The 13,415-nt window shown below is 41.4% G+C and overlaps 1 protein-coding gene across 5 annotated transcripts in view; it reads right to left on the bottom strand.

Annotated features, from left to right (window-relative positions):
• Positions 1-13,415, bottom strand: part of NRP1 (neuropilin 1) — a 116,268-nt gene that overhangs the window by 56,181 nt on the left and 46,672 nt on the right. For all 5 annotated transcript variants that reach the window (XM_064162607.1, XM_064162608.1, XM_064162609.1 and 2 more), the window contains 2 exons: positions 11,316-11,497; positions 7,025-7,252 (listed from right to left, as the gene is read on the bottom strand). In XM_064162607.1, coding sequence (XP_064018677.1) covers positions 7,025-7,252; positions 11,316-11,497 — 410 coding nt within the window. The remainder of the gene's footprint in view (positions 1-7,024; positions 7,253-11,315; positions 11,498-13,415) is intronic.

The raw sequence follows: 13,415 nt of genomic DNA, 5'->3' as shown, positions 1-13,415 counted from the left end.
TTTCTGGATTTCCTGTGCAGTGAGATAATCTCTTTCCTTAATTAAGCTACTCAATTCACAACCAACATATGCGGCTTGAGCATTCCCTACAGATAGGTCCCCAGGCTGTTGAATAGAGGTACATCTGTGCTTACCAACAACAAGAGGAGATAATGCAAAAACCCATCCATGGAGTCACTCATGAAAATAATTGTGAGACATCATCCTAATGCATACACCACTGGCTTCCCAGGCTTTAAATTCACACCTTGTCATTTCTTTAGGAAGTCCATCACACTTGCAGTTTAAAATATAAAATGTTTATATACCATAATTATTCACAGCTCACAGAAAATCTTCAGCTAACATGATTTTGTAGTAATTTATTGAGCATCTTCCAACCAGCAAAACAGTTCCAGCTTGAAAGAAGTTGATTATGTAAGCTACACATTTCTGTAAGGTCCCAGAGTTGCCAGAAAGAGGGAGCTCAGATGTTGCAGCTCTTGTTGCCAATATGTGCTTTTCTATCTGTATTCTGGCCATAGTTAGTCTTCAGTTGCTTTGCCAATCCCATGGCATTTAAACTACCTGCCAGTTCAGCCCTCTTCCATCAAGAATATCTGATGCATTATTGGTAGAATGAAACATCCTATAGAGGATATGAGTTGAGTTCTTCCTCTACCACCTAGGAATCATTAAAGCTTTACAGTTCTGCTATTTGGAATGAGGAAGTTGTTTTAGACTGCTGCCGTTAGTGGCTTCATAAACATCCGAGATGAAGTCCCCAGGACAGTTCTGTAATGTTTTTTCTCTTTCTTTTTTTTTTTCTTTTTCTACATGCAAACAGTTCTGATCTTTCCCTTTCCTGTGGAGGCTTTCAACCTTCTAGCTGCCAATGCAAGAAAACCAGGAGGATAAGGCCACCATGTTACGGCATTCTGAGCCTTCCTCCTCCCATTTCCTGTGAGGAAACCTCTTTGAAATGACAAACAGAAGACAACTTTGTTTAAAACAGACAGGCATTAAGATTCCTCAGGACTGAGTGGTTTTTAAGGCATATCAAGGGACTCCTCATTGCAGTCTTCTACAGCTCAGCCCTGCTATCACAGCACTATTCCCTTTGCTGGCTATATAGATACAAGAGCCCCAAACCTGCCGAGTATGGCACAAAGAAGGATTGAACTATTTCCCACAACATGGAAACCTCAGCCTGCTGAGATAATGTGGTATTGATCTGAAACCAAATAGAGATGTTTGTGTCTTCTTACACCAACAGCTGACACAAAGTTCTTTTTTTTTTCCCCATTCCAGTGTTGCAAACTTTTGAACAGCCACACATTATCAGATGCTTCACGTGCCACCACATCAGAGAAATGCTGTGAGGAGACACCGTCTCAGCAACCACCCACAGCATGCTGCTGCTGCTGCCTGCTTAGGGAGGCTCTCATAGAGCGGCTTGGGTCGGAAGGGACCTCCAAAGGTCCAAGCCCTCTGCAGTCAGCAGGGACATCCCCACTACATCAGGTTGCTCAGAGACTTGGTGAGCCTGACCTTGAACAGGTCCAGGGACAGGGCCTCAACCACCTCTCTGGGAAACCTGTCCCAGCGTTCCAGGACCTTGATGGTGCAGAACTTGTTCCTAACATGCAATTGAAACCTCCTGCTCTCATTTCCTACCATCGTCCCTTGTCCTGTCACTGCAGGCCTGTGGAAGCAGTCCCTCCGCAGCCTTCCTGTAGGCCTCTCCAGGTACGGGCAGGCTGCTTTTAGGTCTCCCTGGAGCCTTCATTTCTCCAGCTGCAGCTCTTTTTTAACCTATCTTCCTGACTATTCCTTAAGAACCAAGATGTGCTTTCATAAGAGAGGATACACCGTTGCAAATGGGAATTTTAGGGTTTAAAGTATGGAAAGGTCTCTAGGCCCTGGAAGCTCTCTGCAGCCTCTATCTGTAGGCCATACCTCGCTTCCCCCTGGAAGGTCTGCTCCAAGGATGAGTCACTTGGAAATGTCCTTGCCCAAGGACACTTCTACACTACCCACAGGGCAAAGGCATTTCAGTGAGCAGGTTATTTCGTTTGACTGTCCATGTTGTAGCTATTTCTACAACCTTGGCTCCTCTTCCAACATACAGAGAATGATAGAATGGTCTAGGTTGGAAGGGACCTCAATGATCATCTGCTCCAGCCCCCTGCCACAGGCAGGGACACCTCCCACTAGAGCACAGTGATACAGTGGAAATCTGAGTAATTTCCAGAGGCAAATAAGAAACCTGTTTCACAAACTTTTCCCAAGATGCAGAGTCTCATTCTAGAACTTGAATAAATCTTTGATGATTCTTAATGCATATGTTTGAAGGTTACCAGATCTGAGTGTGGAACGTTTAGGATATGGCTAACAGTTTAAATAGAAATCTCATTCTTAATAACCCTGATTTTCTTCCCAACTCTTTGCCCTTCTGGACAGAGAATATCCATACCAGGAGTTTTTGAGACATACTGAGATATACGTTTGCCTATCTAGCTGAAATTCAGTTTAAAATGCCCTAACAAAACACAAGCAAGGAGAACTGTTATATTGGACTTCCAAAGTTTTAGAAGAAATGTTAACTAGCCACTTTACTGAAGTTATAAAGCTGGATTTTAAAAGTATGTTAATGTGCTGTGCACAGTACTTGTGTGTACTCCTATATATCTTAATAGCTTCTCACAAGAGTGTAGAAGGCAGCCACAACAGAAGAGAAACCCACTTAGATTAATAGCAACTTTCATTTGTGCTGATGTTAATGGCTGAAGGAAAGGGTTCTGTTTTGCTCTATAATTCAGTGGAAGCTCTTGTGGTATTGACCGAAGTCAGCAGTGCTTAGCCTGTGGTTCTCAAACCATATGTAAACTTCTTTAAATTACTTTTGAGCCCCTGGTCTATCGAGCTTCAAAGAGAGCTGCATGACAAATATGTGCAGTTCATGGCTTCAGCTAGTCCTCGTTTTGAGTGGCCTATTTTTCTTCAAAGTCATCAATGGACTCCTCTCAGCCAAGGCTGGCTAAGGTATATTTGTGCCTTGGGCAAAGATATTTTTGGTGCCTAATTTATTAATGCAAAATCACATAGTTCTATTCTGCAATCTACTCACTCTCTTACTCTAACTCCACCTGCTACCTCTGCCAATCCACAGTCTAGTCCCTTTTCTGCACGAACAGAACATGAATATTCTCCAACAGGCTTCATTTCACTCATTGCTCTGTTTCAGAGACCAAAGAGTGCCCTTGGCACACAGTTATGCAGAAACAAAATGCCAGGTTTGAGGCATTCACGAGTGCCTACCATTCCACACTTGAACCAGCAGAACACTTATACCACTGTTTATACCAACTTCAGACACATTAAGTGTCCTTGTTGAATTCCTTTTGAAGTCAATCTAACTGCTCCCTGGCTTCAAAGATAAGCACATAGTTTGCAGAATCAAGGCACACTCAGCACTTGGCAGATTCAATCCACTGAAAGGACAAGGAAGTAGGCTGAGAACTCCAGGATTGTGATGGACCATTTCAGGATTAACATCTTTGTGAATGACTGCTACAGCTGCTGGCAAACTGTCTAACAGCAAATTGTTTTCCACTAGAAAAACAGCAATTAGATAAAAGCAAAATGTAAATGGCAGAGGACTGGTTTTGACATGTCCTTTTAAATATCATTGTGAAAATATGTTTAAGAGAACATTTATCTTTTTTTTTCTTTTCCTTTTGTAGGGGAGGAAGGGAAAAAAAATCACAACTGTAGAAAACAGCACGTTTATTTCCTACTGATTGTAGCTGGTAAAATTCTACAGTGAAAACATTTTCCACTTATGTTCAGTTTCTGCTCTAACTTCTGAAACAGATCAGAGTGGGCTGCTGCTGTCTGCTGAGAATGGAGGGACTGACAGTGCTTGGCTCCTAACACTGATGCCTGCTTTCCAGGGCTGCGTGAAAGCAGCATACTCAGGAGGCTGTGTCCATCTAATTCTGTGCCTGTGGCCACAACTATTTACCACGAAATTGTTCTCTGTGTCCTATTAAAATACTGCCATCATCCTGGCAAACCACAACTGTGTTGCTGTCGAGCAAGCGATTTGAGCTGAAGGATATACACTTTTTCTAAACATTTAAAGACCCTTCTACTTCATGGTTTTTTGTCAGTGTAGCACAATTGCAGCTTTAACCTCTAATGGAACTGGGCATGTGAGCAGCAGTGCAGTACAGCAAAGCAAAATAGCTTCTCTTGTTTTATGGTTATGTCTGTATCACTACACAGAGCAGGCCAGGGACCACCCTCTGGACCTGTAGCCAGTGGCCAGGGACTGCTTCCAGGACCAGACTAAGTGTAATACAGCTTGCTCCCACAGGATTCTTCCTTCTGAAGCAGGATGGTCACGTCCAGTGTGCCTGTTGGGAACGACTCCTGGCTTTGACTGTTCTCCAAAGAGTACTTAGGAACTGTTTGGGAAAGTGCAAACTAACATGGGCTAAAGCTGTGAAGGGGAATATGTCTGCAGTTAAAAAGTACCCACGACCATGCCTTGTCCCTGTTTTACTTCATAGCATAGATGTAGCTTCAAATTACCTTTTCACAGATGAAAGGGAAACATACAAATGGCTGGAAGATGAAAGACTCACCCTGGGTGAGCAGCCCTTCAACAAAAGAATCTATACTGTCAAACCTTTTCCAGACGTTTAAATACCTGTATGAGAATGCAAATTAGACTTATTTTACCTTCCTTTCTCAGTCTTTTTTCCCTTCTCAAGATTATCTGGATACTCTGGTTTTTATCTACAAACTTCTAATTTTTATCTTCAGTTTATGGCCGGTCATAGCAGTGGTTTCCTGCGTCATCTTTACAGTTCAGTTAAAATGTTTCTCCCACCTCTCAGGGATTCATCTTGTGATGCATTTATGGAGAAGCAATCACATCCTATTTGCCTTTGTAGTGTTAAGGTAAAGAAGAGTGATTGCTGGCTGAGCATAGTCCTACAGTGTATTGATGTATGCAGCAAACCTTTCCCTACAACCACTGCAGCCTCCAACAGTTTGTATCTAAGGAAACATTTCCTTCTAGTCTGCAAATTCAGTTGAATATTTACAAACATGTAAACACCCTTATTGCATGTCAGGATCATTTTAGGTTGAGACAGTTGGTGGGGGAATTGGAAGGCTGCTAATGCCTGTTGTTAATTGCTCTTCAGTATGGCTCAGCCATTTTTCTGAACCAGGAAATTACCGCTTTGAAACCCTCTGACACGAACAAGAATGAATTTCTTTTTGGTAATATTACACATAATTTGATTGATTGGATCATCTTTTCACATGTCAGTATAAATGCAAGTTCCACAGGAATTCAGTTTGGACAGATTTGGCCTATATACAACAAAACCTATTATTAAATGTTCCAGACATCATTATTGTGGTGTTACAATAGTGTTCTCCTAACTAAGGCATTAAATACTAAACAGTCTTTCAGCTACTGTTATGGCTCTTTCTTCAGTATTTACTGGAGTGGATTGAAAAGAGCCATGATAAACCCCTTAAACATAAAACAAACACAGAAAAAGATAACCCCCCCCCAATATATGTTAAAGAGCACATACCTATTAACTGTGGCACCAATAAAAGCTTTAATTAAAGTTATATTGGGGATTTATCCAGGAAAACAAGCCAGTCTAAATATGTTATTAAAATATGTTCCCTAAGTTGTATGTTTCCATTTAAATTAAATATTAATGTAGGATTAGCAGTTTGTAGAAACTGCCACTGCTGTTCACAAAAGCAAAGAAAATATCTATTAATATGAGTTATCACACCAGTGGAAGTCAGAAATAGCTGCAATTAGTGCCCAGCACAAACAACACATATCTTCAGTTGTTGGATTTTTGCTACATGTTACAAAATTAAGAAGGGAAAGGGACAGCTTCAAGATGCTTCTCTTTATCATCTTATGCCATACACAGAAACATTGAGAAAGGCACCACAAGCCATCAGGTTTACATAGCTGACTGCAGAATTCATACAGGCTTTTGGGCACCCTGAAGGTTAGCATTCAGCTTGAACAGTCGCTTCTAGGCTGGAGCTGCAGAGTTGAGCTAGTGAGCTGGGATCTTTGGAGCACCAGTACGTGGCTACCCTACCTAGAGGGGGCTTGGGTCTTGTGGACCCTCTGCCATATATAAAAAGCCCAGAGAAATCATGCAGCTATTTTGTTCATTAGTTGTACTGTAAAAACAGGCACATGAGATTGGGCAGGGGGTGAAATGAGGGCTTGCTTAGCTAATATCTAGCTATGCACTTATTGAATTTGCACAAGGTCAAGTGTGTTCAACAACTAAGTGGAAAATTACTGAGATGGCAGAGAATAAGTTCCAGAAGGGTACCCAATCCGCCCACCTCCACAAATGTGCCCAGCTGATCAGAGATTATAAATTAACAAATTAAGATAAAACCTTTGGATTTACTTATCCTGCTCAAAGAGAGAGCACCGTAAGGGAAGAGCTCTGCAATTTCCAAACACTGGAGCCACCTGAATGAATAACTCAATGACTATTTGTAGATCTAGGTAACAACTTAGTCACTACAATTTCAGCTATGTGAATGTTTTCTCTGGTAAAGAAATTCTCTGCTTTGACCCAGATCCTCCATGAATTGGAGCACCCAAAATCTAGTTTGTGCAAGTTGGAAATTTCTGGACAACGCTTGTATGTTAGTTGTGAAGGTTTTGAGACCCATTATAAGAGATAGTAGTTAATTTATTTTAGTATAGGAGGTCCAACCCCTATTCCCTCTATGAAGAGTGATTTCTTCCAAGTAGAACATTCAAAATGAAACAGATTAAATAAAATTCATTCACACTGGGATACCTTCTACTGAATGAATTTGCAGAGCATTGCCCACGTTTCTCTTTAATTCAACTCACTTCACATAGATCAAGCAAAGACCTCTCCACTCTGACATTTAAAATAATGAGAGTATGCCTCTGCAGAGTAATGGTTTTGCATATCACAACCCATTTTTCTCTTACCATCAGGGAATCCATCCCAGATTTCCAATCGGTCATAGCGACAGAACACTCCGCCTGGAGTATTTGAGTCAGGTTCCAGCTCAAAGCTTTCAAATTCCAGTATAATCTCTGACATCTTTGGTGCAAAGATAATATAAGTGCATTCAAGGCTATTTGGATATTTTTCAGGGAATCCAGGGGACTTTATCACTCCACTTGATGAAGTAAAGTTTCTGGAACATTCAGGTCCTGTAAGAGAAAGAGGAAAATCACCTGGATTAATGCAGTGCTACTAAGCAAAGTAGCTAGCTGGAAAACAAATTAGGCTGTGTTGCCTCTCCAGCACCAAAGGTGGCTTTCCAATGAAACACCTCATTTTAATCACTGCATTAATCACTCAGCCACCTTGTTCTTATTCTTGATAGCCAGGTTTTAAAGCACAATTCACATATACTGCCCAATCTCCAGTTTTCAGTTTGTATGGAACAATAGGAAAACTTGGACAAGCTCTAGAAACAACTGTGACAAATACAATGTCACGTGGGAACAATGAAAGCCTAAGCTGCAGAAATCTCGACAGAGCCCTAGAGAAATAATTATAGCCCCTTCAAGCTCAAATCTTTAAATCTTACAGCTGACAGGTTTTTATTGGCAAAACAGAATTTTTTTCACCAAGGCGGGTGAGTGAATTCAGTAGAGGGAGTAGTGGTTTCAGATTCCTGGAGCACTGACTCAGTAACTCTGCCAGATGTGACCTATGTCTCCTTGACAAACTAAATGTGAAAGGTAATTCGTACATGTACCAAGGGTGAGTGACTCATTCTGAGTGGTGTTGACACAGGTGCACCAGTAAAATGTTGCTGTTGGTGCAGGCATGATAAACTGTGTGATTACAGGCAGTGCTGCTAGAAGTCATCTAATGTCAATGTTGACACACCAGCTTTCCCCAGCGTCCCCACCATGGCACAATGGGATGCTCCAAAGGGTGCTGAAGCAGGAAAGTAGCAGTAAAATGCAAGGCCTGGATTTGCATTTGTGAATATGGGGTACTAAACCTGGAGTCCTTCTTTTGTTGACCCTAACCCTAACCATTTCTCCTTTATTTAGGTCCCTGAGGAATCCTCTCTGTGGATCCCACATCTGCAGGTGTGCTCAAAAGGCAGCCACAGGCACATCCTCCCCCACAAAGTCAGCACAAATACCTCTCTGACTTTTAACACTACAAATTTAATGGAAAGTGATTTACAGGATTCAGGGCATTGGTGGATAACAGCTGACCTGAGGAGTTTGAGTAGGATGACTCAGATGAAGGTTTTTGGACATGGAGTGTAGGAAGGACACCAGGCAACACGGTTTGGTTGCAACAGGCAGGTCTGTGCTGGAGGATGAGCATGTGTGAGAACTCAATTTGGATGAGGATGCCCAGAACCCTTAGAGACTGCAGTCAGCAGCCCTAGAAGATTTTCAATCCTTTACACAGATCACTAAGGGAAAACAGTCTGGCTTGTTGCATATATGAGTACTCTTACTTCACCATAGAAAATGTTTTCCTTGTGAATGTGCCAAACATATTACCCCCCACAGATTTGGCCACCTCCCAGCTAAATTCAGCATGCAAGAGAGAGGTCTGAATGAATTTAGTCAGTCAGGTGGTTTTGCCCTTCAGCAGACACTGACAGGAAATGCTTGAGATATCACATCAATATTCAGAACACCTCATGGCATATTTTGGAAGACGTAGATATTAATGTTCATGTAACCTGACCCATTCCAATTTGGGAAATTACATTTGGCCTATAATTAAATCACCTCCTTACACATTAGTTGGATATTTCTCTTCTTTCCCTGTCATTCCCTTGTCTCCTTGTCATGTATGGGAGGGTTGTATTCTGATTGTTGCTCCTCACTCCCACTGGTAGCTGCTGTTTCAGGATAAAAGAGCTTTGCTATGCCATTCATAGCATAAAGTGCTCTGTATTCCTCGTGAAATCTGATAAAAGATGCAATATAAAATGTAAGGCAGGATCATTACTGCTTTATTAAATGCATCCAGATTCTGGCTCTGTGAGTGCATGCTCACCAGGCTCCTTATTCTCACACATGGTATCTCAGTACCAGCTTGCTTTATTTTAAACACGCTTGAGTCAATCTGGTGTGAGAAACAAAAACTGTTTCCTGAAGAGCTGCCTTACTAAAACGCCCTCCACAGATTTTGACCCTTCACTGACAGTGAGAAGAAGTTCCAGGAACTAAATCAACACTGAGGCTAGGAAGAAGTGCATGGGGCAGTTTTCATGGAAAACTGACAGAAAAGGTTCTAGCAGAGACCCAACATAATAAATAGCTCTGAGGTGGAGAAACTAAGAATGCTTGCACAACAATGGCCAAAACCATACTGTGTGCTGGAATGCAGCTCATCCTTCAGCTGAGCACCACAGGACCTTGGGCTTGGGATGATTTTAATACTTCTCATACCTAGGAAATGATACACTGTGTTGTGAATATGCTGTTGTGAATATGCTAAGGGGAAAGTCTGGTGCAGGCAACTGAGCTCACCTACCCAACAGGGTGATCAGCTTTATTTGGTACAGATATTAACATGTAAATGTGGAACAGCATGTATGCATCAACTCAAAAGTTAGAAGGGACTGTGTTCTCCCAGCAGCTGTAACTTGTATCCTTTGTGTACACACAGCATTTTCTGACACTATACCTGGTGATAACTTTCCTGTCTTTAATATGCAGTTCATGTGGAATGAACTAGAGTTAAAGCTGCTCTGGGAGCCATAATTTCGAGTTTCTTGACTTCTGTAGGTGTAAAATCACATTCATAATGCCATCTTAACATCTTTAATGTATGTCATTGAGGGATGTAAATGACCACACAAGGAAATAAACACAACGTTCCTGTCAGAGGTCTGAGTTGCCACTACACTACTAGGGTATAAATAAAAGCTTTTTGCTTGAAAATAGTCAGGTGTTAAAATAGATGTCATTCTTTCACTACTTGTCTTTCAGCCTTGTTGGTTGTGTATATGTAAGCACCGTGAAACTTTAGGGCATAGTTTCCAGAGGTTAGCCACCTAGACACATCAAAATAAATAGAGATATGTTTCCAGGAAATCTTGGTGTCATCTGGATGCTAAAGCCTTTCAAAAAATGTGACCCTGAAGGTCACCACAAGAATTTCTGGGAGCCAAGAGTGGATTTACAGGCAGGGAAGATGGTGAGCAAGAGGTCTGTGGCCCCAATTAGCACTGTGCAGAGCAGCAGTAGCATACAATAGAAAAGAGTCTTCACTACTGCGCTTCTCCTCATTAACAGTACAGCTGCCACCAAGTGTGTGTGCTGAATGCAGCTGAAAACCTGGCTCTGCTTCAGGTGCCTAAAACGGACTTGAACTGGTTCTGAAAGTGGGGTACTGTCTGGGAGTCCTATGCACTGGAAACTGAGTTTTGAGCTGCTTTGGTGACTATGACCCTAAACAATGATGTTGCAGTCAAAGTATTTTCCCCATAAAGTTAGGCGTAGTCTTTTTGTATATTATGAATTTTGTCCCTGTATTCTCTGGGCATGGGATATAGGAATCATTTCTCTCCATCTAGCGACAGGGAGGATGCATGCCAGAAAAAAATTATCTTACTGCCCTTCTAGCTATCGACCCAGAGAGTTACCAAAGAGAGACTGTCTATAGGTCTGGTTAATCTGAGACAGTTTCTCTGGGTTTTCTTCGTACCCTGTACAGCTGTCTGTCCTCACTGGCACTGAACTCCTGGCACAAACATCCAGTGGGTCATGGCTGTGAATAGCCTGAGTTTCTCCTCTCCTTACGTCCCAAACATGATTTGTGAAGGCAATAGCAACATCATCTGCTGCCCATGTGCACTTTGGTCCTCTCCGGGCCTACAGCCATCTCTTGGGAATGCAAAGCAAAACACTAAGCATAATAAGTCAGAGAGTCAGAAGCTTACAGTGCTGTTAAGGCAGTAACATTGCAAATCATGCACTAATTATTGTCAGGAAGAAAAAAAATAGAAGGAGGAAGCTAATGGCTTTAATATGGTTGAAGCACACAGCTGATGAAGACTATCACATTACACCCAAAGGAGGCAATCCTCAGATGCAGCTGACCCATTGGATTCACGATGTACACTCGCTGAATGCATACACCACCTCGGACTGACAAGGGCAATAACATTTTCTTTCAAGCATTTCCCTGCATTCTCTCCATTCCAAAGAGCGACGGTGAACTTTTTTTGAGGCGAGCAAGAACCACAGGTTGTGAGCTATATAACAAAGAATCGTTTCTCACCTCTTTTGAAGACTTCATAACGGATAGAAAATCCTGCTCCATGTGTCTCATAGTCAGAAACAAATTTAATAAAAAGGTATTGTCCTGAAGACACCAAAGGAGGGGGTGCAATTTTTCCACAGTATTTTCCCCACAAGCGTCCATCAGCATTATCTCCATCAATCACTTCAACATAATCATACCTGGTGGACAAATGGAAGGAAGAAACTTTTAACTTCCAGGAAAGAAGGAGGCCTAATTAATTTAGAAACCATAACACAACATAGATTATCAAGAAAAATGCTAGCTTGCTTGGAAAATGCATTATGCTGAAAGATGTAAGCAAAATGAAATAATTAAAATGGACTACATTATGTCTGTAGACATCATCTGGCAACATGGAACTATTAGGAAGAATGGCGTCCATTATGCTTGCAGACAATGTCAGCTAAAGTAACCAATTAACAAAAAAAAAGAAGAGGAAATCTCATGAGCACAATTCTGTATTATTAAATTGTGTTCCTTTGTCTGTGTAGTGTTGTTATCAATACATAATGCATAGCATTCTTTTCAAACTGCGAAGTTCTGTTATGAATTCAAAAGTGTCTTTTTTTTTTGGTTGGAGCCCTTTATGAACAATACTTTGATTTCCATATGCTGTCCTCCAAACATATGTCCACGGAATAATAAATAAATCCCTAAGCATTAGATTTTTGTTCAAAATGCCACCATTTTGCAGATCTCTGGCAGGGAAAAAAAAATCTCTATTTTTCTTCTTAGCTGGACAAATAGTTCGGAGCAAATGACAAAATCCACACATCAGTCACAGCACTTGTTTTTTTCTCAGACAAAACTTGCTTCATTACAAGCCAGCCTGGATTAGACATTTGGATGAAGAAGTGCACCTGATGATATTTGTACTTGTACAGAGTATGATCCCTGAACAGCCCCAGCTAAATCCTCCCCTTGTTACTTGCTTCATTCCTAACTACTACATAAGGAAACGACTCCATAATGACTGGTAGTAAAAGTTTGCCTGTGAGCAACAGTGATGTCAGGGTTCTTCAGCCCTGTCACCAGAGATGCCAATATGTAGGGCCTGGTCTGAGGGATCTGGAATCAGAGGGCTGCGGAAAGCTCAGCAGCTTGGTGCACTGAGCCATCTGAGGGAATACAAATGAGATTACAAGTCAGGGGGAGGCAGAAGCTTCAGATGTGGAGACAGGTCTGGTTTTAAGCTTTGCTAGCCAGTGATTTCACTCAACTCTAGGCAGAAAGCAGGAACAGTCACAACTTAAAAGATCAATTGAATCTACTCCTAAAAGGTGGTGGCACTTGGAGCCTGGGTTGTGCCCTGGATCTCTTCTCAGCCTGCCACAAAAGCCTTTTCTTCGTCCCTGTGCCTTTGTGTCTCAGCCGTGCTGCCGTTTTATTTAACAAGTTGCAGTTTGCCAGACAATCTCATTTACTTTTCATTATCCTACTACAACTGACATCAAAATGTTGCCTTTAATTTGTTTAGACCTTTATTCCACGGTTAGGTTCACCAAAATGTCCCAAGCATATTAATATACAAGGAAGAGCTGAGGATGACAGGACAATAAAGTGTCTGGTGCTTTTAAAGAGATCAAAGGGAAAAAAATTGTCTTCATGATGACCAATATCATTTTTAACAACTCTGCTCCAAACTGTCCAGGGCACATTACTTATGTTTACATGAAGTCCCACGAGATAACTGCCAAGATGATATCACTAGTTAAAGTGGATGGCTTAGGGCTCCTTAAATTAAAAATGACATTACTTCATCAGTTAAAATTGTGTGCCAGCTTTGGTGTATATCAAGTAGAAAATAAAGCTGACACTGATGGAACTGCAAGCATTAACATATGTGAAATATTGTGTTAACTGCATTTCCTCTTATGCATTTGATTTCTTTAGTAGCAATTGCTCAGCTAGTGAGCTTCACTGTCCCACTTTAGACTGGTGTGCATTCAAGACAGAAATGTTTATTTCAGAGACAATTTTATGCATACTTCATAAAATTAAACTTCTTTCCAGAATGTCTTTATGATATAGATCATTTAGGTTTTAAAAGTTAGGAGAGGAGCCGTAAAAAGACCT

Source organism: Pogoniulus pusillus, chromosome 23 (assembly GCF_015220805.1).
Source record: "Pogoniulus pusillus isolate bPogPus1 chromosome 23, bPogPus1.pri, whole genome shotgun sequence".
Classification (NCBI taxonomy): domain Eukaryota; kingdom Metazoa; phylum Chordata; class Aves; order Piciformes; family Lybiidae; genus Pogoniulus; species Pogoniulus pusillus.
Note: the sequence above shows the minus strand (reverse complement) of the source record. Positions and strands in the feature narration are given on the sequence as shown.